At 36.1% G+C, this 27,675-nt stretch overlaps 2 protein-coding genes across 2 annotated transcripts; both read right to left on the bottom strand.

Annotated features, from left to right (window-relative positions):
* Nucleotides 1-10,138: 10,138 nt before the first annotated feature.
* Nucleotides 10,139-12,141, bottom strand: LOC140138985 (amino acid transporter heavy chain SLC3A1-like). Its single transcript, XM_072160766.1, has 3 exons — nt 12,040-12,141; nt 10,895-11,032; nt 10,139-10,600 (listed from the first exon to the last, which is right to left on the bottom strand). The coding sequence occupies exons 1-3, from the start codon at nt 12,139-12,141 to the stop codon at nt 10,139-10,141; spliced, it is 702 nt and encodes a 233-aa protein (XP_072016867.1).
* Nucleotides 12,142-12,555: 414 nt separating this feature from the next.
* Nucleotides 12,556-25,828, bottom strand: LOC140138984 (probable alpha-glucosidase). The gene is made up of 6 exons (XM_072160765.1): nt 25,642-25,828; nt 14,799-14,978; nt 13,642-13,826; nt 13,308-13,433; nt 12,956-13,087; nt 12,556-12,573 (listed from the first exon to the last, which is right to left on the bottom strand). Exons 1-6 carry the CDS (start codon nt 25,799-25,801, stop codon nt 12,556-12,558), a joined length of 801 nt encoding a protein of 266 aa, XP_072016866.1. The 5' UTR covers nt 25,802-25,828.
* Between the last annotated feature and the right edge of the window lie 1,847 nt (nt 25,829-27,675).

The following is a 27,675-nucleotide window of genomic DNA, read 5'->3' as shown; positions in this document are numbered from 1 at the left end:
ACCCCCCCTTCCCCAATATCCCCCTCCCACTTTGAGGCAAACCCCCCAAATTACGTACATTTCCACTTATTGCTGCAATTTTGCACAACATTTGTCGATTTAGCCCCACCTAAAATTCACTTCATGACCCCCCCCGCCACCGGACAAAACACTTTCTGGTGCCGCCACTGGGAGGCCTTGGGTGTTCAAGATGTCATACTTCGTGACCGCACCATTTGCTTTACACGTAATCACGATTATAACTCTGCAGTAATGTTATACAAACAATGTGTCGTATATATATTTATAATTTCGTTGGAGTCGGGAAGTCAACTCCGCTCTCGAGGACCGTTTCCCAATTATTTGAATGAATAAGTACTTATCACAATAGCAAACTGCTTACTTTATTACTATTACCGCATTGGACGAGGTTGCGAGGACACGTGTTTGCTGTCTTACGTAGTTTGTACTCTTCGTTGGTTGACACACCGTCATCAGCAGTATTTCTCAATGCTTATTTCATTCTGCTAGTTCCAGCGCCCTCTGGAGAGTTACATCTGCTTGAATTTCTTTCAGTTTTTTCCCAAATGGATGATATCCATATGGTTTTTGGTCTGTTCCTTGGTCTATGTATTGGCTTCTGTTAGTGATTGACTCAGTAAGTGTTTTTTGGAAGTCTGAGAAAGTGACCAAGTCACAAGAGTACTCGTTTCTATAGTTTACTACTCAATATTGTTCCACTGCTTTGTAAGTATTTTAGTCTTGTCAACCTTGATCGTTTTGAAACCAAACCTCGTTATTTTACAGAAAAATAGTCTCAGCATAGGTGTTGAGTATTCTTACTTTATTATTCAGAATGCGTTGAATTGTATTTTTAACAGTCCTATTTCGAGAAACGACGTCTGCAATATTATTAGATGTCTTTGAACGAGTAAAATATATAATTGCAACAAATATCAAATGCCTATAGGCCTCCTCTTTGCAGATGAGACATTCTTGTACTAACCCTCTACTTCTTTTTTAGACCAGCCACTTGGGCTAGCAGATGGAACCATTGAAGACAGTCAGATAACCGCATCAAGCTTTTGGAATGGTCTGTTGGATGTACATGTAAGAAGTCCTGGGAAAGGCCGGCTTCACAATAATAACTACTGGGCTTCTTCGTCAATAAGGACCGACATAGATCATTGGTTGCAGGTTGATTTCATTACCAGTGTCGTTATCAAAGGGATTCAAACACAGGGCACTGGCATTGATATATTACAGCAATGGGTTACTCATCTCACAGTATCAACGGGTAATAGCATCAATGCATTGACACCAATAATTGAGGAAGCAGGGGTTTCCAAGGTAAGTTTTCTAATACACTGTACATATGTTATACCGGCTTAGACGAACACTATACTGACCATTTACCAACAGGCTAAGTCAGTGTGATTTGTATGCGGAGAAGTCTATGATATTCAAGAGGGCCGATCATTCTATCATGCGTGTATGATAAATTACACGCACGCCGTTTGTGCCTATCACGGAGCTGTATTTAATGTTAACTACACATTAACGGTACCTACAGCCTGTCTCAAAAAAATTGTGCAAGTGAAAAGCGCCCTCTTTGGCAATTAGAAAATACCCTTATGACATGATGCTTACATCAACGTCAAGGGCACAGTCTTAGCTCTCAAATACCGTTTGTTCTGTTCATTTTGCTCTTTTTAATCTCGAGATATGTGTAGTTAACAACGAAAGGGTAAAATCACAATTGTGCCACTTTTACTAGGAAATAGGGCTGTACATGTAAATCAATGACACCAGCGTGCGTGCATTATTTTGTCTAATTTCATTAATTTGTCAAATTTCATGAACTTGTCAAAGTTCATTAACCTATAAGTGTGCAATATTTGTTTGTCTTTTAACATGTCTTGAATGACAAAGAGAACAGTATTTACCATGGTAAAATCATTGACATGCACATGTATTTAATTTTACAGCAGAATGTGAAGTATTTATTTATCGTTTAATTTGTCGTAAGTGGACAAAGAGAATCATTACATCATGATAAAACATTAAGAACAATTTTGTATTGTTGTGTAATTGATGCATTCTTTTGATTTTACTAATATAAGGAACTCTTGATAAACTTGATGTTATCATTGATTTACATGTACAGCCCTCTTCCCTAGTAAAGGTGGCACAATTGTGATTTTACCCTTTCCTAGTTATGTAAGCATATCTCGAGATTAAACAAGCAAATTGAACAGACTAAACGGCATTTAAGAGCTAAGACTATGCCCTTGACGGTGATGTAAGCATTATGTCACAACGGTATTTTCTAATTGCCACAGAGGGCGCTTTTCACTTGCAAAATTTTTTTTGAGACAGGTTGAAAAGTACGCAAACGATATTTTGCACAAATATAAGCGCAGAATGGAATAGCATTAGCCGTTCCCGTGTTTCATGGAACGATTGAGCCTCAATAACAAATGATGCTTGACTTGTTCGTGTATGGTATACTACCGTAAAGGTTCGCCTAATGGCGCACATGTGCTCATTTGCCTTGGTACAAAATAGAGAGCTCCCTCGTCTGAAAATCCCAACAAGAATCAATGGTACGTCCTCTCATTTGCTGGTGAGATTTTTCGAAGAGGGCACTTTTAGATTGTGCCTAAAATTCCAGTTCTGTCAAGGCAGCCCATAGCGCCATTAGGCAAATCTTTTAATGAACTTTCTTTCATTGAATAAAGACTCGATGTTGACGAAACAAAATTACATATCTCTTACTCGTGGATCAAACGTCGCTTGCAGAGTGGTTAATGTGGCCCAGGGATATTATGTTTATTCATTAACCCTAACCCTCCTGAATACTACAAAATACTACTTGATATATGCGCTGTTCGTGCATGCATCCCACGTGGTGTGATGACGCAATCGCCCTAAGTGATATATGTGCCTGGACACCTCGAATAAGCCGTAAAGTCCCCCTCTAGTCATTTTTACTTTTTTACATATGTGCAAAGAGCATGTATCAGGGATTAAAATGATACCTCAATGAACTTCATATGACAATCAGAAGCGAAGTTATGGCTTGTTATAGGTCGTCATGAATCTAAACGCGAAACCGAGAAAAACGCGTTCAAAGTTATGGAAGCAAAATGACCATTCATCAGATGGGCCTCAAAAAATGTAGATTATTTCATATTTCCACTTATTTCTTTAAAATAAAACTTTGTATGTGTTAAGAAGAAAGCTTAAACATTTCAAATCTGCAAAAATCTCAACTTCCCCAAAATACGAGATTTGCATATATTTTCACCTGTAGCTCGAAATGAAGTTTGCCGAGTTTACGGCTCATTCGCCGCGTCCAGCCACATATAGGCACGGTTTCGCTGGCCAGCGAAGCCCAAGACCCGTGGCAAAGTGTCACCGACCGAGTGCTTGGCATGCGAGGGGTCTCGGGTTCGAAGCCCACCCAGAGCAAATATCTTCTTTCCTTCTTTTCTCTCTTTATTCTTTCCTTCTTTCCCTTCCCGTCGCCAAAAAGCCGTTAGGCGGTTAGGGTTAATAAACATATTTTGATATTTTGCTAAAATTCGAATCCATTAGATTGGATACATTGTTTGTTACTTCGTTAATTTATCTGTAGGCTATATTTCACGTGTTGCTAGATCATTATTGCATTTATCTGTACTTTATTATTTTGAGTATTGTTGCAATAAATTCATCAGTGATGTCTGATTTTTTTTCGATTTTTTATTTAATGATGCACATTAGGTTTTATTGCCTGAACTGAATTGATCATGTCTCTTTTTTCAACCAAATCGACGGTAATAACTCTTATGGTGAGGGATCAACATTTAACCACAAATTACCTCGGGCAAACCTCACTTCCTGGGAACTAAATACCACATAAAGGTCATTTTTATGTAACTCATTGACCCATGTGTGTCATATACTGCCTCTAGCAATAATGACAGCCTGGTGAACATGTCAACTCATTGACAGATACGAACCTCGGCAGGGAATTCAATTTTTGATCAATTTTCAGGTAGTGAAACGTAATGGCAGAGTTTTTATATTGTACATTGTTGGTTCCTGGTAATATCGTGAATTTGAATTTGCACAGTTTTTGTGCGTATCAGTATAACTGGTAATTAGACTATCCCATCTTATTTTAGTGTTACGGGGTAGATAGCACAGGGGAAGGTGTGAAGTCCATCTACCTTTATAGTAGAGCATTACGCAACAATGCGTCCGTATAAACAAGGATCAAAATGCCAACGCCCTACTATTAGGCAAAGGAAAAACAATAGACACATGAGTATGTGAAAGCCATTGTAGCTTGTAGCCTTACGCACTGGGCTCTTTTCACAGGTTTCGTTTTAGTTATCAGTAAAACCATAGAGTAGGCTGAACGCAGAGTAAAAAATCCCGCGGTCGCTTAGCTTCCTTTACTAAACAAAAAAAAAAGAAAAAAAAAAAAGAAGAAGCTTAAAACATAGCATTTTTTCAATCAAAATGTATGCCTAACCGCGATGTTTCATGCATTATGTTTATACAGATTTTTGCAGCTAACGTGGACATTAATAGCGTTGTAGATATCATATTTCCTGAACTAATCACAGCTCGTATTCTACGTGTATATGCTATTGCATGGAGAATTCATCCCGCTATGAGAATGGAAGTCATTGGTCGTGATGAAGGTAACTAAACATGCCGTAAATGGGAATAAACATTTATATAAATAATTAATACTAAATGGCAACATTTTCAAATGATCGTCGGTTTTTTTCTCCCATCACATACACTTTAAGTACATATCATTAGATTTATAAATTTTACTTCGAGAACTGCTAAATGTCAAAAATATCAATTTTTAATAATTTGCCATAAAATTTGTATTATATCGCAACTTCCAAAAGAACAAAATTATTTGACATCAGAAGGACATTCAATTCGATTGTGTCTGATCTGCTCTCATGTCCCACAAAAAATACTGTGCAAAGGTGGGTGACAGAGCCCTTAATACAAACTTGAAAATGGGTTTGCTGCTTTCTTCAAAATTTAACACCAACCTTGATCAATGTAGATGACAACAATATTTGTATTATAATATTTGATCAAAATGATTGTGTGAGATTCATTTTAATAAAGGCAAGCAGAATACCAAAATTATTTTTAGCAAAACTTATACATAGATCTATATTGCTTTGAGATAATGATGAAATGTGAATTACAACCTGTCAAGCCCGTATTGAACTCAATGGAAAAGGAAAGAAAGCGGACGAAACAAAATACGATAGCTATACGTATTATGATGAATGCATCATTATTATTATGCTGCATACAAGTGATAATTTCTCGATGTGTTTAAAAACCATACTTTAGCCTGATAGTCAATCAGTTGAATGGACCTTAACATTTGTTAATATTATACATTTTACAGCAGGCGTTGGAAAAGCCAGTATGTTCGCTATCTTCGTCAGCACACTGCAGAATTAGGAGTTTTATACATCATATTGAGATGAAGTGAATATAAAAAAAAGTCTGAACTAATGGTTACACAGGTCTGCATAAAGAACAGTTATTTTAATTTTCTGTAAAATATATAAATCGAATACTTGCATTTGAAGACCTTAGCTATAGAAGTGCCAAACACCAATTTGGTCATTTTAAAATGTATGCATTAACAGTTTATGGAGCGAGGTACTAGGTATTGATAGTTATTTGTTTTTGATGATTATTGATTAGTGACAAAATAATCCTGCTAAACTTATTTTATAATGTAAAATATGGATTACATACAATTTGTTATTTAAAACCAATTTGAATTTATCTTTAAAATATCTTATATTAATATTCATTACAAATAAATGTGTTTTTTTTTAAATTATAATGAACAGCCACTTATGAAAAAAAGATGGACTAAAGGTCCGTTCATACTACCACCGCATTTGCGATGCGTTGCTTTGCGATGCGGTGCGTTGTCGCACCGCATCTACTGCATTGCGATATCGCAATAAAGTTAAATACATTTTAACCTGGAAATGCGACGAGTTGCGTTGAGTTGCGGCAAAAGTAATCGATATATCGGCATCGCAAAGCAACGCGTCGCAAATGCGGTGGTAGTATGAACGGACCTTAAGGCATTTCTGCAGCTCGGAACAGTGATGATACCAAAATTGATCCCTCTTAAAACTTAAAAATATTTGGTTTTAAAACATTTTGCATTATATTTTTGACCCCTAGCAACCAAAGAGAATAGGCGACCACGAACCAGGTATTAATTCTACAGAGCCTATCCCGAAAATCGCTCAATAAACTCAACATAATTCAAACAGGAAACAAAAGAATTGAAAAATATTATATTATTTGAGTGATTATTATCCAGGTATTGTCAAATTATGGCACATACGAAAAATGACGTCATTACAACGTAGGAACGTTGTAAAATGGTTGTAAGCTGGTTTTATACGGTATGCAAGTTAAAGCAATATTATAACATTATCATACAAAATAGATTAGCAATCCTTTGACATAAAATGTTAGTTTTAACTGTCAGATATAGCCCCTTTTATTTTTGGGCCGAACAACTACGGCAAAGCAAAGTAAATTGGAATTTACTACCAGCGCGTATGTCGCCAATACGTACCACTCCTTCGGTCATGTTATGGTACGACCCTTTGTTGTGTAGATCACCGTCACGCACGCCGTGTGTACTGTGTGTTATGAACATCGTGTATGCGTTCGACTAATAATTCCATCGTAATAATAAGACGCCGGTTCCGGCGCTTTATTCAAAATCTCGGATTTTGACAAAACTACAGCACCTAGAGTCTTGAATTTTGCAGGGTATATTGGTTTAATAAAGTACAATATAATCCTGTAAAAAGTGAATTAAAAAAAATCAGTGAGGGCGTCCTCCTCAGCAAATGTTATAATATGGCTTTAATTTGACATCAGTTGGTTGGTTCAACGTTGTTATAACATTATTTCACGACGGGGGCAAATTTTGGTTGGTTTAACGCTGTACTAACCGATTGACGTCAAAATAGCTTGAATATAGAACAAACTTACAACAATCATACAACGATTAAAATTACAAGAAGATTAAAATTACGTGTACGTCATTTTCCCTGATGTGCCCAAATTGTAACTTTATACCTGCAAGGTTAGTCGTGGACTGTCACATGTCATGTCATTTATTGACATTTGATGCTTACACGTTCTATGCTGCCTTCATTATGTTTGGTCAGCAACCTTACTCTACGCTTAGGAAATTTTGTAGAAAAAGAAGCGTGTTTGAACTTAATGGGATAAATGTTGTAATAAATGCATATTCGTACAATGATACAAAATAGTTAAGGTAGTGTAAAATAATAATGATAATGGTATAAACACAGCCAATTAAAAAAAGTCTCCAGTATAGTTCCATCCCCATTTAATCAGAGTCTGATGAGTTTATGGCAAAATAATTCATATACTAATTTTCTATACACTTTCCGTCGAAGGTTGATACAAAATGTGATATCAAAAGTTAGTGAGCATAGGAATCTTTCTTTGGAAATTCGTGCAATTTTAAAAATGACAAATTACGAGTTGACCACGTAAAAGTCAATGCATGGTATCAGCTTGTGTGGCTTGAAGCAACCCATAAATGGGGATGGAACTAGTGGAGACTTTTTAATTTGGCTGTGTTTATATAACTAGGTTAGTGACCACCCTTAGTGTTTGAAGTATCACGTGCTAGTACATGATGGATGTGAGTTGTTATGTATTAGGAATCTATCCCATGTGTAGTATCATTATGCTAGTACACGATGCATGTGAGTTGTTTTGTATTATAGTTAGGTGAAAAAGTTCAATTTGGTGACCACTCTCTGGCTAGTAAGGTTTGACGATTGATTCGACTTAGAAAAAAATAGCCACCATGTCCCTCGCGAATATCCCGGCATTTTTCGCTACATGCCAAAATCCAAAATGGCCGCCGCCACCATTTTGAAAATTTAAGTTTTGAACCGGAGCACCTATAATCACGCACAAAGACACAAGGATTCCGATTCTGACATTAGTTCGACATTACGGCATCATTTTCACCCAGAAATCCAAGATGGTGTCCGGCACCATCTTGAAAAATTTAGTTTTGAACAAGAGGACCTAAAATCGTGTACAATTTAACAGCGTTCGAAATAGGGCCGGTCAGCCGGCCATTGGCCTGTAACTTTTTGGCCTGGCCGGTAACTTTTCTGACTGGCATCTAGTTGCCGACCCGGCTGGCCGGTAACTTTTTAAGGTCAAGCCCAGCTGGCCTGTAACTCTTTGAGGCGTATTTCGAACACTGTGTACAAAGACACTTTCTTGGATAAGTCGACCACAAGGATTTTAAATTTGACATTACTTTGACATTACGAACTCATATTTACCCAGAAATGCAAGATGGTGGCCGCCGGCGCCATCTTGAAAAAATAAGTTTTAACCAAAGTTTGCTTTGGACCTCGGAATATCCCTCGGTTCCAAAACTTAAATTTTCAAAATGGAAGAAGGCTGAAGCCTTGTATCATGGCTATTTCATAACCTCATTAATATGCGCGACACATGCGATCAAATCGTTTTTGTCTATTTGCCAATTGCAAACGCTGAACGCGGTTAATAATATTCAACAGTGGACCTCGCGCCGTCAGCATAAATATTAGTAACCTTCCCGCGCGCCGTGATGTGCGTTGAACAAGTTGCGAGAGCGCTGGTCGCCGTATTTGCATTGCGCGCTACCTGAAAGGGCAAAACGTTATTTTTGTTTATTTCATGAAAACTGTGTGTTATTTTTGTAAAGTGAAAACAGTTTGCTTTGGACCTCGGAATATCCCTCGGTTCCAAAGGCAAAATGTTTAGATTTTTCACAATAATGCCCTCCAAATAACCGATGCGCAGTTATTAACCTCTAATTAAAAGCAGTAAAGAGAAGTTTCAACAAATAGTCTTGTATACATGATGTTGCAATTTTATTATGCATTGATGTTTTTTTTATTCAGCTAACAATGAACTACTTTCAAATTCGTTTTTATTGTAATGTTGTGATGTGCCCTGAGTAATTTAATTTGATGATTTATCTTTGTTTACAAAGTTACACGAGTGATGACATTTTGGGGGAATTCCCCTCTCAATTTGAGCAAAACAAGTTGAATCATATCTCATTTGGAATATTTGGAAACCCCCCTCAGATTGTAAAGTGAAAATGACATCATATATGGGATTCCCCTCAGGAAGTGATGTAATGGGATTTCCCTTCAGGATATGATGTAATGAGAAAGGTTAATGTTATAATTAAGGCTTTGAATTTCCAAGATCACATCATGTGTATTAATATTTGGGATTTCTGCTTGACATATAAGAAAATGTAAACACAATTATTGTCACAGTTTATAGTGTTGATCTGGGCTAGCTAGCTAATATGCTTACAGTCCAATTCCTTCAAAGAAAGGAAATTGCAAACCAGAAATAGTTTATGTAGTCAAAGTACTACTATTTGCCAGTGTTGTCGGAGAAGATCTAGAATACGTCAAAGAACGTACTTCTTCCAAGAAAGGAAAATATATTCTTCTGTCGACTTGCTGAAGTCTGGTTTTTGATTCAACGCAACTGTCAAAATAAGTGGGAACAACTGCATTGCAGTCCTGCTTCCTGAAGATATTGTGTGAAAGGTGGAAATAGCACCATTTTTGGAGAAAGCAGCGCAAGGAGTTATAAACGTGTTTGGAGAACGTCGCAAAGAGTTTAATATTTGGGAGAAAGCAGCACCATTTTCGTGTGTGGATTAGCGCAAGGAGAAAGCAACGCCATTTTTGTGTGAGGATTTCATACGCAAGGATATTTATAAACTCAAGTGTACACTGGACTTCGCTGATTTTCGCAGGACAAGTAAATAAGGATATATTACACCAGTCGTCCAGAATATGCAAGAACTTTATGATCACCAAGAAGAAGAATGCTGGCTAAGTACTAAATAGTTAAAGAGTGATTATATTTGATTATTGTGTATGTGCATTTGTTGTCATATATTGTACCAATAATAACGTGCTTTCAATTAAAGACTTAGATTTTGTTAGCTTAATCAAACAGTGTATGTGTGTTGTGCATTCGTGTGAGTTCGGGTAAAAGGTGATTTTAGTCAAGTACGACTCGTAACAATGTATACAGCACATAACGCAAATAAAGCAATATAAAACAAGGCATGTTTGAAGTCACGCCTTGTCTTTGTCCTGATTGCGTATGATTGAATGACGAGCGCCTCTCCCGGTGATAGATGCAACATTTTCAAATCTACAATCTCTTCATTGCGAGTCATACTGGAACTAATCTTGATTCGTCCGTATGTGGTATTCAAATTAACGTCAGCAGGCATGAAATCATTTACATAGTCAGCCACAATTGACTTATTACTGAAATTGATAGCAATTAAAAATGAACTACTGCTGACACTTTCTCTGTCAGGGATTCGCCAGAAGGAGAACACTTCGTAGCTTACGAAGGAATATATTAGTGTATTGGTGTGGAATGCCAGGAATGTCTTGCGAAGTTGTAACGTCCTTTTAAAGAAACGTAATGTTGAAAATGGGTCTTCTAGCTGAACCTGTATGAAAACGGGGAAATCGTAATGATAAGAAAGTTATTCGACTTCTGAAACTTCCCAGATAACACTGCGATGTTTGCCCAATGTTCAGTCAATATGGATAATATCATGAAAATTGGCTGCTGACATTGACACATCGGCATCACTCAGTTTAGTCCATTTATGACATTATACAACCATTGAACAAATATAAACATCTTGTAATTTCAAGTTTAAAGATCACGTTGTTTTGCTAAAATAAATAATGTTGTTGTAACATCCATTTCTTTTGAAGGAATTTTTATTCTGACATACCTGAACATTACTAGCGTGTTTGTAATTCTGGTTGACAGGTAGCCATGTATAATTTGCTGTGCTGAATCCAGCATTGACACTGGTATCCCACTGCATAGGTGAACGAACTTTGTCACGATTTAGTTCCTTCCAACAACACTATAAGAAACAACATGTAACCATAATTTCAAACATGTTTTATTACATACAAAGTTTATCACTCTGTAAAAGTAATGGATGAAATGTCAGCATTGAATCTCAATTTATCAGCTTACCGGGTTATTCTTTCCCCAAGGATCATGTATATCTTCGAATTTAACTTCAATATTTGTCATTCCTATTTCCTCCCCGTAATAAACATTTGGAGTTCCAGGTAACAACAAGTTAAGGAGCAGAGCAGCCCTGTGATTTTGTTCACCAAACCTGTTTGCAATACGGTCCTTCCCATGATGAGAAAACTGTATTCAAAGATATAACACAAGTTAGGATAAACAAAAAATAATGATGTCCCATGGGAATTAAAAATCTAATGCGGTGTATGTTTTTTTAAATTTAATTTTGTATAATTCAACAATGCCAATTTGAGCTATTGTATTATATACCGAATGCGATTCTATAGTAACAAGCCTTCTTGTTGAGGCTTAGAACTTGATACCACTCGTAGTTTGAAATCGTCACGTGAGTCCATTGTGTATTAGACTTCCTCATGCTAGACTTTGAAATTTGAAGAGTTTTTTTTCCAAAGGGCATTAATCCCAAAGGTTGCTTTGTGGAATTTGAAGATATTCCTAGTAGCAGTAACCATGCCAATCTAATAACATTAGAGCAGTAGAATAATTATTTTGGTTATCTTTAACCAAAATAATTGCAAATCTCTTTAACCCCCCCCACGTGCGAAGAACAAAACAATAAATACGAAAGAAGACATTTTTTGCTACATAAGGCATAATTCCAATGGCAGCCATTTGTAAACCTGGCATTGGATAATCTTAGGGGACAAAATGATATTGAAAATAGCTAGAGAATAAGCTAGAGTTACAAACATATCCATTCCAATCGTTAAATGTCATTTAAACTTTAAAATGTAAAACTATACCAGAAAACTCTTCATTTTTTCGCTACCTTTCCTAGTAAATCGGAAAAAAGGAAAACATATGAGTACATACCACCCAATTGGGCCAAGCGCCATCGGGAATGTTGGCAATCCAATCATGTATAAGACGATAAACTTCAAAGCCTGATATGCTGTCAGGAGATATTTTGATCATCTGAAAATTGAATGGAAAATCAGCTTCCGGGTTCTCCTCTGTGCCATAATAGAGACCTAACGTCTTTGCGTCACCATATGATTGCGTCCCCATGAACCTGAAATAAAATTAACCGGAGGATCTTTACAAAATTTAGGACCTTTATTTGATTGATATACAACCAACAGTCGACGTTGATTGCAGAACAGCTGGATTATAGCTTTGTAGATGCTATAAGATGAGATAAGTTTTGGAAATAAATATTGATTTGTTACCTGTAATTTCCTAAACTACTGTATTTATCAAATACTTCGGCCCGCCATTCTCTAACAATTGGATGGATTTCTGGAAGGTCAGCTGTGTATTTGTGTACGAGACTGTTATACTGAGCCTACAGAAAGAATCAAAATATAGCATAACCTAAAAATACGTATTCTATGAAGTATCTAAGCTCTGTTTGCATAAATTACCAGTACTTAGTGGTTATCAGTTTTGTAATGGTAAAACACTTTCAATTGTGGTTATTTGGAACAGAGGCAATTGCAAAATAATGACATATGCATGACTTAGGTTATGCTGAGGCTTATCGTACAATACGGAATAAACCCGGTTAGTAGGCAATAGCCAATAATTCCGGTCAGTAGCTTGACATTGAGCATGTTATGTCATTTGTAGATGTTTTTCTTTCTTTCTTTCTTTCTTTTTGTCTCCCCGCATTGGCAGACGACAGGGATTTGTTACGTTAATTTATCCGACCAAAACAAACGCCTTTACGTCTTTACAAATGCTAACACACTGATAGTTATATTACTTGCATTGATTTAAACGTACCTACCTGGTGGTTTGATTGGGGATAAAAGTCGTCGTTGATGGGATCATCGGTCAGTAATATGTCCTCAAACAGATACCTAATGGCGTCGACACGCCAACCATCAACACCTCGATCGAACCAAAATCGAAGAACATCCTATTTAACAAAATACAAAATGAATTCTGCTAACCTATTTTGATTACAGGAATATTGCAATGAAAATGGCAATAACTACGCGCTATTTTAAAGTTTTAGATGTAATCGTAACTCTATTTGTCAGACACAAGTTAAATATGTAATGCCCCAGTTTTGAAATCACTGTTGACAGTGCTTGTAAATGTTGAATCCGTTGATGTTGCTGATATCTTCATCTTACCTTCATATGTTCTTGTACTTCTCTATTCCTGAAGTTTAAATCAGGTTGTTCCTTGAGGAACTGATGCAGATAGTATTGTTTTCTCTCAGTGTCCCATTCCCAAGCGCTACCACCAAACCTGCTGACCTGGGCAGATATTTGGGTCAATGTAAAACGGTTTAAAGTCATTTTAAACTCTGCGTTGACTAAAAAATTGGGAAATGCTCAGAGTTTACTTAGAAGCTCATATAATTAAATTAAAAGTAAATGAAAAAGGAATCTTTTCTTTCTGCAAATCGCACATTGTTGCTTTAAGTTAATAAGGTAATAGTAAAGTCACAACCATTAGACATACCCAGTTATTAGGAACACATTTTCCGTGACTGTTCTGATCAGGCTCTACACATCCCTGCTTCGGATCTGCCCAAACGTAGTAATCCATGTAGAGGTTACTTGAATCATTGCATTCTCTGCTCCGTTGAAACCACATGTGCTTATCACTGGTGTGGTTTGGAACAAAATCCATCAAAAGCTTCATTCCTTAAAGCGTTGAGACAAAAAAAAATAAAAAACATAAAATTCATCACTCTATAATTATTATTTTTGATCACAAACTATTATTCTCTTATAAAATACAGCTCTGACCCACTCGTTTACTTACCGTTATGTAACTGGTATAGAACACCAAAATGCAGTCTTCAATCCATTTATCCATTTGCCACCAATAGTACCATGTGGCACTACCAATTGTATATCTAGACGATTTAACGGCTATCTTAGGCTATTAAAATGGTTTCAATCTAATACCACGCCCGATACCACGTGGCCCATGGATCCGCCATACCAAGATCCCTCAGTGATCAGTAGATGTGCTACAATGCTAACAGATTTCTTTTCAGACAAATATCATCGAAATTAACAACAACAACAACAAACAGGTATTTATGAAGCTATTCACAAGGTACCATAGCGTTTACAACAAATAAAAATTACTGCAAATGTATAGGGCTAGTTCATTTAACATTACGAATCTTCTCAATAACTTAATAATGGAAGTCTTTACTGACGGGAAAAAGTCATCAGTTATCGACGGCATCTCTTACAATAATAGTAACATATTGAAAAAAAAAGCCAAATTTGTTATCAAATCTGAAGAACCATGCTGCGTTTCCGATTGAAATATACAGGAATGCCACCCGCTGTACATTTTTCAGACTTCCTGTCTACAAGCTGAAATGTCAGCGTCTATCTTGTCAGGTGAGCAATAAATTAAGTGCCTTTATTTAAATAGCCTAAGATTGCTGTTTAAGGTTGCTAATTGGGATTCCAAAATATATACATGTGCAAAGTGGGGATTTAAATATTTATTGGCAGGCCGAAGAGGAAAGCAAGTACTCGATTTGGAAATTTTACCCACACCCGTGCTCATAAACATTGCACATATCCCCTAAGACTACTAACAGTAACATACCACAGTACCATTATTTGGTCTAATTTTATTCATTGCTTTACCTCTTGAATGCATATCAGCTATCAAGTTGTCGAAATCTGCCATTGTCCCAAAAATCGGGTCAACATCGGTGAAGTTTGATACATCATAACCAAAATCTTTCATCGGTGACTCGAAGATAGGGTTTAGCCAAATGGTCTCGATACCAAGATCTTGCAGGTAGTCTAGTCGGTTTATTACACCTAATGAGATAGATGAATATGCCTTGATATGGTAATATTATGCATCTTATTTATTATTATTATGGTACTTCTTTTTGCAATGGATTTTATTACCTTTTTTCATTGACCTAGTAAAAGAAATATAACGTGACAATGTAAATAAAAGAAGAGGAGTGATAATAAGAGGAAGTATGTTATGTATAAGGAGCACAGTACCGTGGCCTAGTGGAACGGGCGCTGACTCATAATCGGAAGGTTGCGGGTTCGAGCCCCGGTGACGCCATCGTGTTGTGCCCTTGAGTAAGGCACTTTATCTCGATTACTCCTCTCCACCCAGGTGTTTAAATGGGTACCGGCATTCTTAAATGCTGGGAAGGTAACAGACTCGCTGTAGATGAGGTGTAGCGATCCCCCATAGCAACATTACATGGAGGAGTCTGGCCCAATCGCCAATGAAAGAGAGATGGGCACTCAGAAATATTTGGCAAAAAATGTTTGCAATAACATTTTTAAAACATTTTAAAAATAAGGTTGTAGTGTGTTTTCGTACATAACTTTTTAAAACGTTTCCATGACCTTTTTATAACCAGACTTTTAATGTTATTATAACGTTTTTATCTATACCAAAGCCCCGTGCAATAACATGTTTACAACGTTTTAAAAACATTTTTATGTTTGCCCGGATCAATTCCAAGCAACCTCGCCCAAATTGTCAAAATTTAAAAATCAAGTCAAGTATGTGGTTTTGGTCTCATATTGTAGCTAAAAAGTTATATTTTCTGAAAACGTACATTTTAGGAGGAAATGGTGTTCATTGTTAGAAAAACATTCTAATTTGCATAAATTTGCATATTCTTTACTGGTTAAAAGCAGCAAAACTAAAAACACAGCAACTGCTCTGTACTGTAAAATTTTGGAAACAAATTATGCATGTGAATATAAAGTTTATAAGTAACTCTAAATATAAACAGCAGAAATTTTCATATTTTATAACGTGTAGCTTCGTCAGCATTGTTTGAGTACCAATTTTACGAATAAAAGCATCAGTAACGCAAAAGTATCATTTATTACCACTGCAATTTTAAAATAAGGTTGATTTTCATTGAAACTAGCATGCAAAGCAAATTTATTCATCCCTAACAATGAAACAAAAATAATTTTCAAAAGGTCTAAATTGCGGTGGTAAAGACCAATTAAAGTTGCATGGATAATTCATAATGAACCCGTTTGAAACAAATTTTGGGTTAAAACTTTCTGGAATGCATTGCACAGATCTATCTTTATAGTATTATTGATGTTTCAGCATAATTTGCCCGAACAAACAAAACCCCGTACAGAAAAATATCAAAAATCATATAAAAATAAAAAAAAAAAAAGTTGCTTCACAACATCCGTAGGTTTTTATCAAAGAAACGATAAGAACAGGCAGGAATTGTAATAAAATGTCATGCTTTTCTTTGCAAGGGATTTTAAACCTGTAATGGAAATAGCATTTGGTGATTGAACACCAACAAAACAGATTTGAAAATAGCAAGTTGCAAAAAGTTGTTGGATGTGTTTATTTTTAACTTTCAGCTCTGATACAGAACTTAAAAGTCATTTCATAGAGATGGTTCCCAAGCAGATTCTCATTCTCTGAAAGACCAACAGACTTAACAAAATCATAACACTTGCATGTATATCGAACAGATCTCAAAGGAGGGATACACGGTTATTTTTATCATGTCATTGCGAGCCTACCTTTAGGACCTGCATAAACAAGTCGCATGGATGGACCAATAAATGTTATTCATTTCTGTCACCTAAAAGAATTAAAATTGATGCATTCAAACTAATTGTGATACGATAACAATAGGCTACTACAACACCCGATTGTCATACAATTTTAACCAGTAGTGTGTGAAATTATGTAAATTCTGCACAAAAAGAAACCCAGCTGTTATAAATACTCCTATAGATTCAGAACTAATAATTGCTTTCACAATATTCCAACATATATAGAGAGAATGATAATTTATTTACACGCATTTTGATACCCCATTCGTCAAATGTCGTTCAATATTAACAACACAGTAGTGCTTTTACAGAAAAATACCCGAATTTAAAAGTTGGAGTTCACAGCAATCAATGGTTATAATGTCAGCACTGTCAAGGATGATTTATTTACGCGCATTTTGACACCCTATTTGTTCAGTTTTGTTCAATAATGACAATACAGCAGTGTTTTGAAAGAAAAATACCCCGATTTAAGGGAGGTGTAATGAGCGTGAACCTGGTTTGGATGCAGAGGGAGTGTGCCTGTAACAGACACAGCCACCAGAAAAGGACCAGCTCAGATCGCGCGCCAAATAAGTTTGCAGTCCAGAAATTTCATTTTTTTCTCAGCCTTGCAAAAAATAGGCAGAGGTGGGAATCGAACCCGGGACCTCGGTGTTGTAAAACCTACAGCGTTACCACTAAGCCAACTGACAATCAGCTATGAGAAGTTTGATAGTAATCCTTGATATTGCTGAATAGAATAAATCAATACTGATAGGTCTATTTATCTAATGTACGATGCTATTCAAATTGGCCTATAAACTAGGAATATAATGTGAAATGACTATCAATCGATCAATCAATCAAGTTGTCAAGTTATCAACAATCAATAATAAACCGACGTAGGCCTATCATGGAATATTACTAACTAGGCCTACTAACTAATATTCCAAATAAATAAAATAAATAAATAAGTCAGTAAATAAATAAATAGGCATAGGCCTAAATAAATAAATAAATACATAATGCAGAATGCAGTTAGTATTTTAGTTGCAAAATTCAAACATTCTATTCACACATTCTATTATAATTTTCTGCTATACACGCAAAGGACCTGTGCCTTTAATATGTCCGCGCCTAATCAATAATGAGTCTTTCACCATGCTCACACACCATGTTAAACCATGGAGGTATATAAATAAATGGAGAATGATCCAGCCAAGCCTCTTTTGTACTACGTTGGTTATGACCAATTATTGTTGAATAGGCAATTTTAGGTTTATATTGATTATGCTAAGCTGATTACATGTGAAGTCTGTTTCACTGGCCATTGATTTCAATGGGGTAAAATGAAGTTTTTACTTATTGGAAAGTGCTCATGTTTCATAAAATTTTGATATCAAAATCCCATTTTCGCCAAAAATTGAGTGCTTAAATTGCATCAAGAAATCAGTCTTTTTGAAAAAAGAAACACCTTATCTGTTGTCATCTTGTGACTCCCTACATTTTGGTCATGAAAAATTGAATTATGACTTTGTTTTTCCAAAAGTTATGACCCCCCGTATATTTGGAACCCCTCCTCCAAAGAAAATGATAGCCTCCTAATAATATTAATAATCATTTAGGCCTAAATACTGATAATTATTTATTATACAATGAGAAGTTTAATGATGATGATTTAGGCGGCCTATACGATTTCATGACAATACAGAATTAAAAGTTTAAAAACAATAACATGTCATCCGTCATAGCACTCAATCAATTTGACCCGAATCTTCAACCAAAATCACGGTAATCATACACGAAACTATATGAGAAACTGTTTAAACAAAGTATCTAGGGCCTATACATTCCGTCATTGAGTGAGAGACCATTTAGACCTAAATTATGGCTTTTTTTAATGGGATCTTTGGGTGGTGAGAGTCCGAAGCCACGAACCTTGCATTTCTAGTTATAAATGGTTTCGAATGGCTTTGTCAGTGGCGTGCGAAAAGGAGGGGCGGGGGCCCGGGGGGGGGGGATACCCCCCACTTTTGTTGGTCATTCGGAGGATTCGGGGAGAAAACGTCAAAATTTGCCCCTTACACTCCTAATCAGACTCCATTCGGGGGAACTGAACAACCTGCCCCCCCCCACTTTCAATGTTCTGCCCACGCCACTGGGCTTTGTTATTTCAAAATAAATAACAAAATCAGTCATGAAATTAAAGTTGCTGTTCATTGAAAAATAAGGGTCTTTGGGTGGCCGAGGTGGAATGGAAAAGCTGAAAAGTCAGGGTCTTTGGGTGACATCAACAGTAGCGTAGCCAGCGGGGTAGGGGGATGGTGCAGGGCACCGCTGACAAAAATGAAAGGAAAAAGTGCCCCTCTGACAAAAAATGAAAGAGAAAATCAGGAGGGCAAATGAAAAGAAAAAGGGCAAGGGGCCCCTTTTCTAGCAAAATTCAGGGCCAAAATAGTGTAAAATACGCGCGCACATTGTAAAATAGTGTAAAATACCATTTTGTCGCCCTACGCGCGCACATAATCCAAATGAGGCCTTTTTCGGGAAGCTCAAAGACATACAATCTCTATATAGTGTATGATGCAACTGCAATTTTTTTTCATCCATGCCCCCAAAAAATGATTTTGCCCCCCCCCCCTGACCAAGAAAGCTGGCTACGCCACTGGTGACAGAGCTTGTGTTCGAAAACAATAGGCCTATGGGGGTCTTTGGGTGACAGCGATGTTGACAAAGGAGGTCTTTGACGGAGTCGACAACAACAGGGCTGTCAACTTACTTTGATAGAGGACGGGAGTAAAAACGTTGATTAAAAAGTGTTATAAACACAAGGAAAAGCAAGGTTATCCGAAATATTCAATTGTAATGATCATACACGATACAAAATACACGTGGGGAGGGGGTCTCCCTGGTTGGAGGTATACGGGGATGTGCCACGGTTTTAGTGTACCGTACCTTTTCAGCGATTTTGGTATATGATTATGGGTGGGTTTTAAGTGCATTGCACTAATATTTAAATGATAAATCCTTGGCGCTGCTTAACCCTTTAAAAGGTTTTTTTTTATTTTATCTTTCAATGAAAAATATTTTGAGAAGAGAAGGAATTAGCAACAGTCTGAAACCCAATTAATTTCGAGGTTGTCGCTACTCGCTATAATTCCTTCAGCTTTAGACATATTTTATTGAAAGATGACAAAGAGTGTTCAAGAAGACTGCTCTTCAGGCAATCTTTATTGCCAAAATCTTTTATTTATCACATGTAAACACAAAATATTTGTAAAGCTTTTAAAGAAATTATGATAAGATGAGATAATTTTCGAGGCCAGATTACACTAGCCTTCAAATGTTCATCAAAACACTCAGGACTTTTGAATGTCTAAAAATGTTATGAAATTACTCAATGCAGAAAAATAGATTTGGACAAAATTCAATCTAATAATAGGTCTAATTGAGGGCAAAAATAAATTAAATTGTCCACCCAGCATGGCCAGTAAATTATCCTTATTTACCTCCCTGAGTGAAGCAGCTGGTTTTTGTTTTGTTGTTGTTGTTTTTTGCATAATTCGCAATATTATATATAGTATAACTAGATTTCGCGGTTCTCGGGTTGGGCGGTTCTCGTGATAGGCCTATCTCTAATTACCCAACACCCGTTACCCATAATACTTGTCCTGACCTTTCAAACTACTATACGATATATGTCTCTCAATGATTAAGACACAACTTAATCAACTCTGTTTTGTAGCTGTGACTCTTACTTCGGTAACCATAATCTGAAAACCCATCGTTCGCCTCTTCCAAGCCCTACCACATTGGAGGACCCAAAAATACCCCGAAATTCTAGTAGTGTCTGGATTTAGGCCGTCAATTCAATCGGGAGAAGTGTAAACGCAAACGGGTTATAGGCCTTACCATAACTGATGATTTTTTATGTTAAGGGATCTGGAATGAGCGTTTTGAGCGTTTCGACAGTATTTTTTGTGGGACATGAGAGCACATCAGACATATCGAATTGCATTCTGAATACGAAGAATGTCTTTCTGATATCAAATAATTTTCATTTTTGAAATTCACGATATAATACAAATTTTATGACAAATTATTAAAATTTGAGATTTTTCTCATTTTTAATAATTATATAAACAGTCCTCGAAGTAAATTTTATAAATCTAATGACATATTCTTAAAGTGTATCCCAGCAAACACAAAAACGTTTTAAAAACGTTTTTAATAAGTTATATTTTGGCTTTTGGTTTACATAAAAACGTTTTAATAACATTAAAATGTCGGGTTGCATAAAGGTCATGAAAACACACTACAATAATATTTTTAAAATGTTTTCAAAAATGTTATTGTAAACTATTTTTGCAAACATTTTTTGCCATATATTTTGTCAACACTTAAATAACATTATGTTAAAATATTTGTACCCAGCAAACACAAAAATGTTATTAAAATGTTTTTTTCTAAACGTTTTAATAACATTTAAATGTCGGGTTATATAAAGGTCATGAAAACGTTTTTGAAACGTTATTGCAAATATTTTGGGCAAACATTTTTCGCAAAATATTTTTTCAACCCCAAAATAACATTCAGTTTCGATATTTTGTATCAAGTTTTCACAAATGTTTTTGGAATATTATTAAAACGTTTTTATACCCTTTATATAACCCGACATTTAAACGTTTTCTGTAAAACATTTTTGTTTGCTGAGCAATAGATTATCAAAAAATGATTTTTAATGTTATGAAAACGTTTCATACCGTTAATATACCTTTTATATAACCCGACATTTAAACGTTTTCTGATAACCTTTTATAACCTTTTGCGGATGATGCCGAAAACGTTTTGTGTTTGCTGTGATGTAGCTGGGAGGAAAAGCCGACGATCAATTAAACATTTTGACTTTCACATTGAAGATATGGATTTTTTTCCCCAAAGACCTATTTTTTTGGGTGTTTTGGGAAAAAATCCATGTCTTCAATACAAAAGGTCAAAATTTTCAATAATGATCGTCGGCTTTTCATCACACCAACATAAAAGTATAAATCATCAGATTTATAAAGTTTACTTCGAGTACTGTTAAATATCAATTTTTAATTATTTGCCATAACATGTGTATTACATTGCGAATTTCAAAAAATCAAAATTATTTGATATCGGAAGGACATTCTTCGTATTCAGAATGTAATTCGATATGTCTGATATGCTCTAATGTAACACAATAAATACTGTCCAAACGTTCATACCCCATCACCCTTAATCATGTCTTGAAAAAAGGCCTATTAGTCCGATGAGATGCACCTGTTTGGTTACACTGTAATGCTTTCCGATGCGCGATGCGGTACTCTGCGCACACCCCAGTTGATACTCCGCGATAGCACACCGTGAGCACGCGATATCGCACCACGCGATCGCACCGCGCGAAAGCGATAGCGCGCGGGGATGGACGGACGGATGGACAGACGGACGGACACTCTTTGAATAGTATTATGATTATGCCCGGTCATTATGTCAGTTCAATTTAACCCTAGAACTGATAAAGGGGTGTACCACCAACCCCCCCGAGATTTTCATCCGTCATAAAAAAACACCCCACACCCCCCACACACCACACACACACATTTTTGACATTCAGCGGAAACTAATGAAGAAATGTTCTTAATTCATATGTAAATGTTACCCTTCCTGCTATTAAATAGTCTAAACTTTTCAACACAATCATAAAGACATTTATGCCATTTCCTATTTGCCAGCTATTGTGATGTGAGCTGAGGTTAAAGTTCATTACAGCATCAGTGAAAAGCCTCATTGATATGTAATTTATGCCAATGTTTTGATAAAAATCAATTCAAAAAGTTCATGGCACATGGCACTTTTATTTTGCAGAATTTTGCCTTGAAACTTGGTCAAATTGTTTCTAATATGTTCTAATGTATTATATAGTCTACCATATTTGCATAATTAATGACCTAATTTGCATAATCAGCTAAGTAATTATGCAAAGTAGGGCAGCTAGCTAATTAATTATCTGGAAGTCATAAGCAACACGTTGATCAATTTGAAACCAGTGTTCTATTAAATAAAAATGTTATTACATATTAACATGATTAATGAGCACTTTCAAGTCATATTGGTTCATTGATTATTGATAAAATAATACAATACAAAGAAATTTAAAATGTGTGTATTATAAAAAACCGTATGTCCGATTAGCTTAAAACATAATGCGTATTGATCAGTGTTCTTTGCCCTAATCAATTAGTCTATATTTAAAAACATGCATAGAACACTACCAAAATGCCTAAAATGCCACCTTAAAGCAACAGACAGCTTATAAACGACTGGTTTTGGAGATTATGGCAGGGAACGAGGAAGAGCTCTCTCATTGGCCATTGGGCCAGACCCATCCATGCAATGTTGCTATATAGGGGGATCGCTACACCTCCTCCTCGGCGAGTCTGTTACCTTCCCAGCATTTAAGAATGCCGGTACCCCTTTATACATCTGGGTGGAGAGGAGTAATCGAGATAAAGTGCCTTACTCAAGGGCACAACACGATGGCGTCGCCGGGGCTCGAACCCACAACCTTCCGATTATGAGTCGAAGTCCGTTCCGCTCGGCCACCGTGCTCCCTTGGTTTTGTTTAATTTTTCATAGCAAAATCCATATACTAATATTTTAATGAGGATATTTTGAGTTTCAGTTGGCCATCATAGGCCAGGCCAGGCCAGGCCATGCCATGTTTTGTATATGTGACCATCCACCACAAAGTGGTAGTAAAGTCGGCTCTAGATCATTTTCTGTTTATTGCAGATTTTGAAAAAATGCACTTTCAGCTTTACAATGACACCTCAACCAGTTTCATCGGACATCTAGAAGTGAATTTATGGTTCATCAAAGGTCTAATTCCTAATATATTTTACACAGAAATCCAATACTGTTTTTGATTGTATCTCAAAATGGAAAATGCCGACTTTACGACCAGTTTGTGATGGATGGGCACATATACCCTAAGCGGGAAAAAAATGTCGGGCTTTACGTGTTTACAGTGCTGACATTTTAACCATTGATTGCTGTAAACTGCAACTTTTAAATTCGGGTATTTTTCTGTAAAAGCACTACTGTGTTGTTAATATTGAACGACATGATTTGACGAATGGGGTATCAAAATGCGTGTAAATAAATTATCATTCTCTCTATGTTGAAATATTGTGAAAACAATTATTAGTTCTGAATCTATAGGCGTATTTATAACAGCTGAGTTACTTTTTGTGCAGACTTTACATAGCCAAATACTAGCTGTGTTCAGACGGTCAAAGGATTTTTGAAGATGGGGTTATCGAGAATGAAAGACAAACTGATCAAATTAGTTTAGCTCTATTATTTGGTAGGTGACAAATCTATGAATAAACTGTGTAAAAGTCCTATTCAGTCAAATGGATGAATGGGGTTTATTTGTTGACGTTCTTGGGATTAAATATGTGTCAGTAATACAGTATAATCTACAGTATACTGCTGACAAGGTTCTCCCTAAATCCGCCTCTGCCCACTGTCATGGTGTATGAGTAATTGTGTCGTGTGTGCAGAATTCAACATACTCGTAATACAGTACCGTAAAATGGGGTAACTTTTCAGAGTTTTTAAACCACTGCTTCCAAACAAAACCAATTATATTGCTAATTATCTCTTTTTTATGACAATAGGGTTCCCTTCTACACCTTGAAGTTGAAAAAGATTTTCTAATAATTTTGTAAGGGTGCCCTAGGGGTTCAAAATAGCCTGACCAAAGTTACCCCAAATTTGGGGAAACTTTGGTCAGAGCATACATTCCATGAAGAAAAAAAATCAAAAAAATTGATATTCGCTGTATAAGGGCAAGTTGTTGTTTTTTATTACATTTGACCCCTTGCAAAATTAATTCAGCACACATCACAAATATCGATTTTTATTTTGTCTGAAAAAAATGTAAAAAAATGCTAATTTTTGGTCAAAAATCCCGATTTTTTCATAAATTTCGAGGAAATTGGACATGAGCGCCTAATATTTCTTCCAAATATATTTCTGAACAAATTGACACCAAATATGACTAAAAACAATATCGCTGTACAAAAATATGACCATTTAAAAAAATATATTTGACCGACCAAAGTTACCCCGCTGACCGAAGTTACCCCATTTTACGGTACATTTTCATAAAAATACATCATCATTTGCTTGTATTATTTCAAACGTTCACACCGCAACAATAAGGCGATGAAAAAAACCCTGTTCTACGGGCCCGACCGACCCAGAATTTGCGTTTTGGAGATTTTTTGCTTATCTTGCTAAAATCATGTGAAATAAGCCGGTGACCAAAACTGTATTAATTTTGGCAGAAAATTGTTAGAAAATAATTATTTTTGTAAAATAAAAAACAGATTGTTTTTCAGATTTTTAGGTTTGGGGTCAATTTTAGGGTAATTAAAAAAAATCAATCAATCAATTAATCAAACAAACAATCAATTAAATCAAGAGATAATGGGACCAATCGACGCTCACTCACTTATTTCAAACACCTCTCCCAAGAAAGTTATTAAAGCTATACACATTAAGGGTAGACTTGGTATTGTTGGTCGAAGCAGCCAAAAAATCGATTTTCATTATTTAAATCAATATATTATTGAAAATAAGACTTTGATGTTTTGCAAAAGTACATTCTACAAATCATATACTTAAAAAACTTGCATGATTTATTATTCGTAACCTACAAAAGTATGTCTGTGATATTTGAATTCATCTACACACTCGCTATGAAATGATCGATGCAATTTTTGCCAAGCTTACTACCATTCGCAAGATGCTGTGAACTACCAAATCACAACAGTTTAAGATAGTTGCTGACCTTAAAGTTATAGATAAAGTTAAGTATTGATTAGTATGGTACCTTTCAGGTCTCCGATTCCATCGCCATCTGTGTCTGAATATGAGCGCGGATAAATCTGATAGATCACTGTACCTTTCCACCACTCGCGCAATCCAAAGACTTCAGAACATGCAGGATTTGTTAAAATCCCAAATGTTAACCACAGAATAATCGACTTCATTGCTATTGCCTGATTGCTATTGCGGTATACATCTGTTGTACTGCATTGCATTGCCTGCTAACGGTATATGAAATCACGTTCGGTATTTTTTATGTACAGTATGTCTCAAAAAGCTATACGTATATTTTTGTTATTTTGTTAATGTTAACAAACATAAGTTTCTCTTTTGTGACATAATATTTAAGTTGATATTAACAGACATAGTTTCCCTCTTCATGACATAATATACATAAGCCAAGGGCAAATTGTGATTGTTAGTCTTCACAAGGATGCGCCACACAGTTTCAGTCAAGCATGGTATGCCATAGGTCATATTCTTTTAGAAAACCTTCACGATTGGCCTATACACTGCGCTATATAATTCGGCACATATAAATCGGAATTATTGCGGAATTATTGTCAGTTTTTGAAACAAGACGCAAGCTACTGTCTCAAAGCGCAAGCTAACGACTATAATATAGGTCCTATGTTCAAAATATATATTCATGTGCAAGGAACCACATCTGGTTTCTTTATACGAAATCATTTACGGGAGATATTCATCATTTTCTACACCGGTATCCGAAGATTTTCTTCTCATAGCAAACTCCCGTGAGCAAACTCGTGCATAGCAAATGCACGTGTATCGATCCCGGGTATTCATTTTAGTATCTCTGTTGTACCAGGCGATGTCGGTGTTTGTGGCACATGAGAGTTATAGCCCCCTCTTAAAGGGGCATTTCGTGATCCACGGCCACATCCCCCACTTTTCTCAAAAAAAGTATAATATTTTTAAACCACTGTGCGCCATCTCGTTCAATTGTTCAAGTGTGTTGCACCATATATTCCTTAGTTAGAAAGTAGTTTCACGTCATATCATGATACAACAAAATGAAATTGTTTTTAATATGGTTTTAGAATAAGATTCATTTAAATGCACATTTCGTTGTGTGATATGTTGGTGTTTCGTCACTCTAGTAGAGTGGGACCATTGTTGACACCCAGTCATACTGCACTCATATTAGCAGAAACAGAATAGATTGATGGCATTCAACAAAATGGAATCAACAATTGTAATCTACAAAATGCATATTTTTGAGACACATTGTATATCTTTGTTGAATACATATACAAAAGATACAATCGCACTCGTTAAAATATTTTTTTTATCTACCTGGTGCTTTACCGTCATGCACAAACGCGCAAAATAAAAGGTTCTGTATACCTAGATCATTAATCATTATGTACGAGGGGGTATCCAAAAGTTTTTGACATCGCCCAGAAGCGAAAGAGCTATATCGATGAAATTTTGTCAGTGTAATTACTGGTCCTTATGTACATTATGGTCCAAAAATGGTCTCATAAGTATGTTTACTTTCTTTACAGGTGGCGCTAGATGGGCAGTAGGCGCATAACCTGTAAAATGGTGAAAATTGAGGCACGCAGCGTGATTAAGTTCCTGCATTTGAAGGGTTAGGCCTACAATGCTCAGAAAATCTATGATGAAATGAAAGCTACGGTGATGATTGCCCATCATATGGCACTGTTGCTTTTTGAAAAAGGAATTTCCAAACTGGCCACATGTCCCTCACAGATGAGCCAAGAAGTGGACGTCCATCACTTTCAGATGATGCGGCCACAGTGAAGAAATTCAAGAAAGTGGAGAATCTTATCATGAAAAGGTTATGCGCCTACTGCCCATCTAGCGCCACTTGTAAAGAAAGTAAACATACTTATGAGACCATTTTTGGACCATAATGTACATAAGGACCAGTAATTACACTGAGAAAATTTCATTGATATAGCTCCTTCGCTTCTGGGTGATGTCAAAAACTTTTGGATACCCCCTCGTATATAGCTTGTAGGTTAAGTTCGTGAACAATGCGATATTACTT

The sequence above is a fragment of the Amphiura filiformis genome, chromosome 18 (genome assembly GCF_039555335.1).
Source record: "Amphiura filiformis chromosome 18, Afil_fr2py, whole genome shotgun sequence".
Taxonomy (NCBI): Eukaryota; Metazoa; Echinodermata; class Ophiuroidea; order Amphilepidida; family Amphiuridae; genus Amphiura; species Amphiura filiformis.
Note: the sequence above shows the minus strand (reverse complement) of the source record. Positions and strands in the feature narration are given on the sequence as shown.

Bases quoted from the DNA above. Each gene is read 5' to 3' on its own strand.
- LOC140138985 (XM_072160766.1), bottom strand. From the start codon at position 12,141: ATGATCAAAATATCTCCTGACAGCATATCAGGCTTTGAAGTTTATCGT. The intron at 11,033-12,039 runs GTATGTACTCAT...TGTTTCTTATAG, and splicing joins GCGCTTGGCCCAATTGGGTG to TGTTGTTGGAAGGAACTAAA. The intron at 10,601-10,894 runs GTATGTCAGAAT...GTTTTCATACAG, and splicing joins AACACGCTAGTAATGTTCAG to GTTCAGCTAGAAGACCCATT.
- LOC140138984 (XM_072160765.1), bottom strand. From the start codon at position 25,801: ATGAAGTCGATTATTCTGTGGTTAACATTTGGGATTTTAACAAATCCT. The intron at 14,979-25,641 runs GTACCATACTAA...CTATCTCATTAG, and splicing joins TGGAATCGGAGACCTGAAAG to GTGTAATAAACCGACTAGAC. The intron at 13,827-14,798 runs GTAAAGCAATGA...CAACGCTTTAAG, and splicing joins AGCTGATATGCATTCAAGAG to GAATGAAGCTTTTGATGGAT.